A 4018-nucleotide genomic window follows, 5' to 3' on the forward strand; every position below is an offset into this window, starting at 1 on the left:
TACTGCCGCCGCCTAGACTGTAACCGCTGCTTCCTTGATCGTATCCAGAACTTCCGTGTCCGATACCACCGCCGCCTAGACTGTAACCGCTGCTTCCTTGATCGTATCCAGAACTTCCGTGTCCGATACCACCGCCACCTAGACTGTAACCGCTGCTTCCTTGATCGTATCCAGACCCTCCGTGGCTGTATCCTTGAGACAATTCTAGTCCTCCACCGTGTCCTCCAAGACCTCCGCTTAATCCGCCTCCAAAACTACCCCCAAAACCGCCTCCATGACCTCCGTCTCCACCTCCGAACTCTTGGTGCGCGTATCCGGTGCTTCCTGCGTATCCTTGATCTTGGGCTCCGGAAGAAGCGAACGATGAATAATCTGGTTGAGAGTAGCCTCCGTGGCTGGATGAAGCTGATGCTGCTGGCCCAGAACCATAACCTTGGCTGGAGTCGTCGCCTTTAGCGTATGCTTGGTGAGAAGCAGCGTATGCGGCGTTGTACGAGTCTTCCTGGGTAGCTTCTCCTTTGACCAGCACCAGGCCGAAAAGCAAAAGTCCTAAAGTCTGGAACAATAAAAAAAAATTAATCTCTATTTTTTATAGTACATTAAATCGGCATACAAATTTGTTTAAAATTTTACATAAATTTCTTAACTTAGTTCATAAAACAAAAATAACAAAAAAATACTTAGCAAGAGAAGGTCTGTCGGAAAGCCTAGATGCTTCTGTATCAGATCTGGGAATGCGATGGGACAGCTTTTAATATCAAGTACAATATTTAAGATACCAAATGTTCGTTTGTATATATGTTATATTACATTTTTAAATACATATTTCCTTTCATTAACACATCACACAAAAAGTATACTCTACAAAAAAGCATAGCGTTCTTCTTTGTTTTATGTGGAAATAATATCTATGTAGCAAGTTCATGGACCAGTTGATATTTGGTAGCAAAATTGAAACGCTATTATTTAAGTTCCTATTGTAAGAAAGTAGTATTTATACGACTATCTCAATGGAAAAAAATGTCATTAGGAAGGCTACGGAATGCGGAACTAAATGTACTAATAACAATACATTACGGGATGTAAGATTATGAATCGGATGTCATTATTTTTAAGCGTAGAAACTACTAACCCAGTAATATGAGTTATATTTAAGTAGTTTTGCGATCTATGAGTCGAATAAATACTATATATTTTCCTTTGATTAAAGAAAACATTCGTTTCATACCACTTGAGTTTTATTAAAGACTGTTAGTTTCGGAAGCTAAACTTCCATAATTCAGGTCTGAATAATAACAGTCAGTTATTATTCAGACCTAATTGATGGAAGTTTAGCTTCCGAAACTAGCAGTCTTTAATAAAACTCAAGTGGTATAAAAAAGTGTTTTCTTTAATCATTGTAACATATCTTACCACAAAGTTAATGCCAAAACAATAAATAAAATATCTTTTCCTATAATCTCGAAAAAGTTTATGGCATATCATGGCTTTTCCAGTTTTACAGTAAGTAAAGAAAATGATTTCATACATTTATTCCGCACTTACGTTTTTCATTTAATTTCTACTTGGTAAATAGTGTAGTAGTTAGCGTGCTAGGCTATCATGCTGGAGGCCCCGAGTTCGATTTCCAAAAGGGTCAAAATAAATATTATTGATTTTTCAGTCTAATATTTATATTTAATTTGACCCTGGACTGGTACCTGAAGCGAAAGGCTGATCACCTTTTCTTCACAATTTAACGGTCGAGTTAACACTGCTTCTTTACGATGCAGTGCCCTATGCACCATTGGGTGAAAATAAGGGTAAGAAGAAGAAGAATTTAGCATCATTATCAAATACCGTAGGGTATTTGAATAGATATTATTGAATGTATCGAAACACGTGTCAATAGTTTTAACGGAAAAGTTGTATTCAAAAAGTAAACAACTCAAAAGTTAATAACAACAAGAGAATGTAATCAACTAATGTAAATTAAAATCATTCGCAAAAATGTAAGCACTCTTAATTAACAACAAGGTTTTCATAACATATGTTTTATGTGAAATTATTTAATTGGCTTTTATTATTGCCAATTTAACTTTTTTTTAATGTATAAGCCGTATAATTCCCAAATAAATAAAATAAATTTTAATGTTTCACATTTTGTTTTTTTTTATGTATGTTTTATAAAATTATATAAAACATACATAAAAAAACTCAATTTGAAACATTCAACATAAAAAAAACTTTCCATAGACACACTACATGATGCATGATAATAATATAATAATAAAATAAATAATTATAAAAATAAACGAGGCGTAATTAAAAAAAAAAACTTGTAACACCCTCCAAAAATATATAATTTACTTATAAAATTGTGCCGTCTATAAAATGATATTTTTTTTCCAAAAAAACCGATGGCAAAGTAATGTAATAATTATTATTTATTATAAATTGATGTGTGAAATAACATTTTTCTGTCTTATTAATATTTTTAATATATTTTTTTATTGTGTTAAAACACGTTTTTGTCTGCTATAAGCACAATCCCTAAGATTCAAAATATTTTTAGTCGTACTATGCAAAATCGGAAATGCTTTGAAAACATATGTTTTGTTTAAAATGTATAATTTACAATGCCTCCGAAAAAGTGTAATTAACGTGATTTTTTATTATTTTATTTATTCGGGAATTGTACAGCTTACATATAAAAAAAAATGATATAATTAACAATAGTTACATTAACAATAATAAACATTACATTACATTAACAAAAAATAGTTACGTTGAAAAAAAGCCAATCAAACAATTCCACATTTATGTTATAAAACTATTAAAAAACATTCAGATATTTAAAAAAAATATAAAATAATGGATTTAGCAGGAAGGAGAATTGATATTAATTATACAGTTTAAAAAAAATATGTTTCAAAAAATTATTGGTAAAGTAATGAAATAATAAATATTCACATGAAATTGACATATCTATTTTTTTTATTGTTTTCAAACACGTTTTTTCACCGACCGTAACTTCAATTTCCAGGATTCTACATTTTTCAGTCGTTATATGTAAACTCACAGATCCTTTACAATAACATGTATTTGTATGATACAATAATTAAAGAAAACACTTCGTTTTTTACCACTTGAGTTTTATTATAGACTACATGTTTCAGAAGTTAAACTTCCATCATTCAGGTCTGTATAATACAGACCTGAATGATGGAAGTTTAACTTCTGAAACATGTAGTCTATAATAAAACTCAAGTGGTAAAAAACGAAGTGTTTTCTTTAATTATTGTAACATGTCTTACCACAAAGTTAATGCCGAAACAATAAATAAAATATTTGTATGATATTTTATAAATGGAGTAAGTATGATATTTTTGTACGTACGATTGTTTTCATGGTGTCAATGCTTGGATAACGAACTTATTATGATTTTGTCTCTCTAAATGAATTTTTACTTCAAAAATACCAGAGAACTGAACCCGCTGAGCGACTCGAGAGATTGCTTGGTAATTCAGTGGTCACCCGTTCTTTTATACCGCGATACATTTCTCGTGAGAGGTAACAGATGTAGTGGAGAAAGGATGCAACAAGTGTTAATATACGGTAACGCATATGTAATATTTAATATCATCACAAATTCTACTCGAATAATACCGCTTTTGGTCCAAACCTCAGCCCTTACAGTTTGAGCTGTCAATAAAATCTGATCCTATCACTAGTATGACGAATACACATTTTTTATTGCTTCTATTCACGCTTGAATTGATCTGTCAATTTTCTAAACTAGTAAATCATTTTTTCTCCGCTAAAACAGATGTACCACTGTTTTTTTTATTATTTGGATATTGTACAGAACAGATACATAAATACATTTATATTATTTTTTGACATCTCATCAAAGATGAAGAAGATTATGGAAGTCTGGGCATTTACAGGGCTGACGACCGTCATAGGCTGGTTTAAGTGGTCACTTTACACAAGTGTAACAATCACCGATTCTACCCATTATTGACAACCACACTAC

At 31.7% G+C, this 4018-nt stretch overlaps 1 protein-coding gene across 1 annotated transcript; it reads right to left on the minus strand.

Annotated features, from left to right (window-relative positions):
- Positions 1 to 24: 24 nt before the first annotated feature.
- Positions 25 to 3483, minus strand: LOC148298164 (uncharacterized; the record flags this gene model as incomplete). The annotated part of the gene is made up of 2 exons (XM_088277083.1): positions 3379 to 3483; positions 25 to 556 (listed from the first exon to the last, which is right to left on the minus strand). Coding segments are annotated over exons 1-2 (544 nt in total), but the record flags the coding sequence as incomplete, so codon positions are not given.
- Positions 3484 to 4018: the final 535 nt, after the last annotated feature.

The sequence above is a fragment of the Brachycentrus maculatus genome, unplaced genomic scaffold (genome assembly GCF_059751285.1).
Source record: "Brachycentrus maculatus isolate JH-2025_06_01 unplaced genomic scaffold, ASM5975128v1 h1tg002467l, whole genome shotgun sequence".
In the NCBI taxonomy this organism is placed as follows: Eukaryota; Metazoa; Arthropoda; class Insecta; order Trichoptera; family Brachycentridae; genus Brachycentrus; species Brachycentrus maculatus.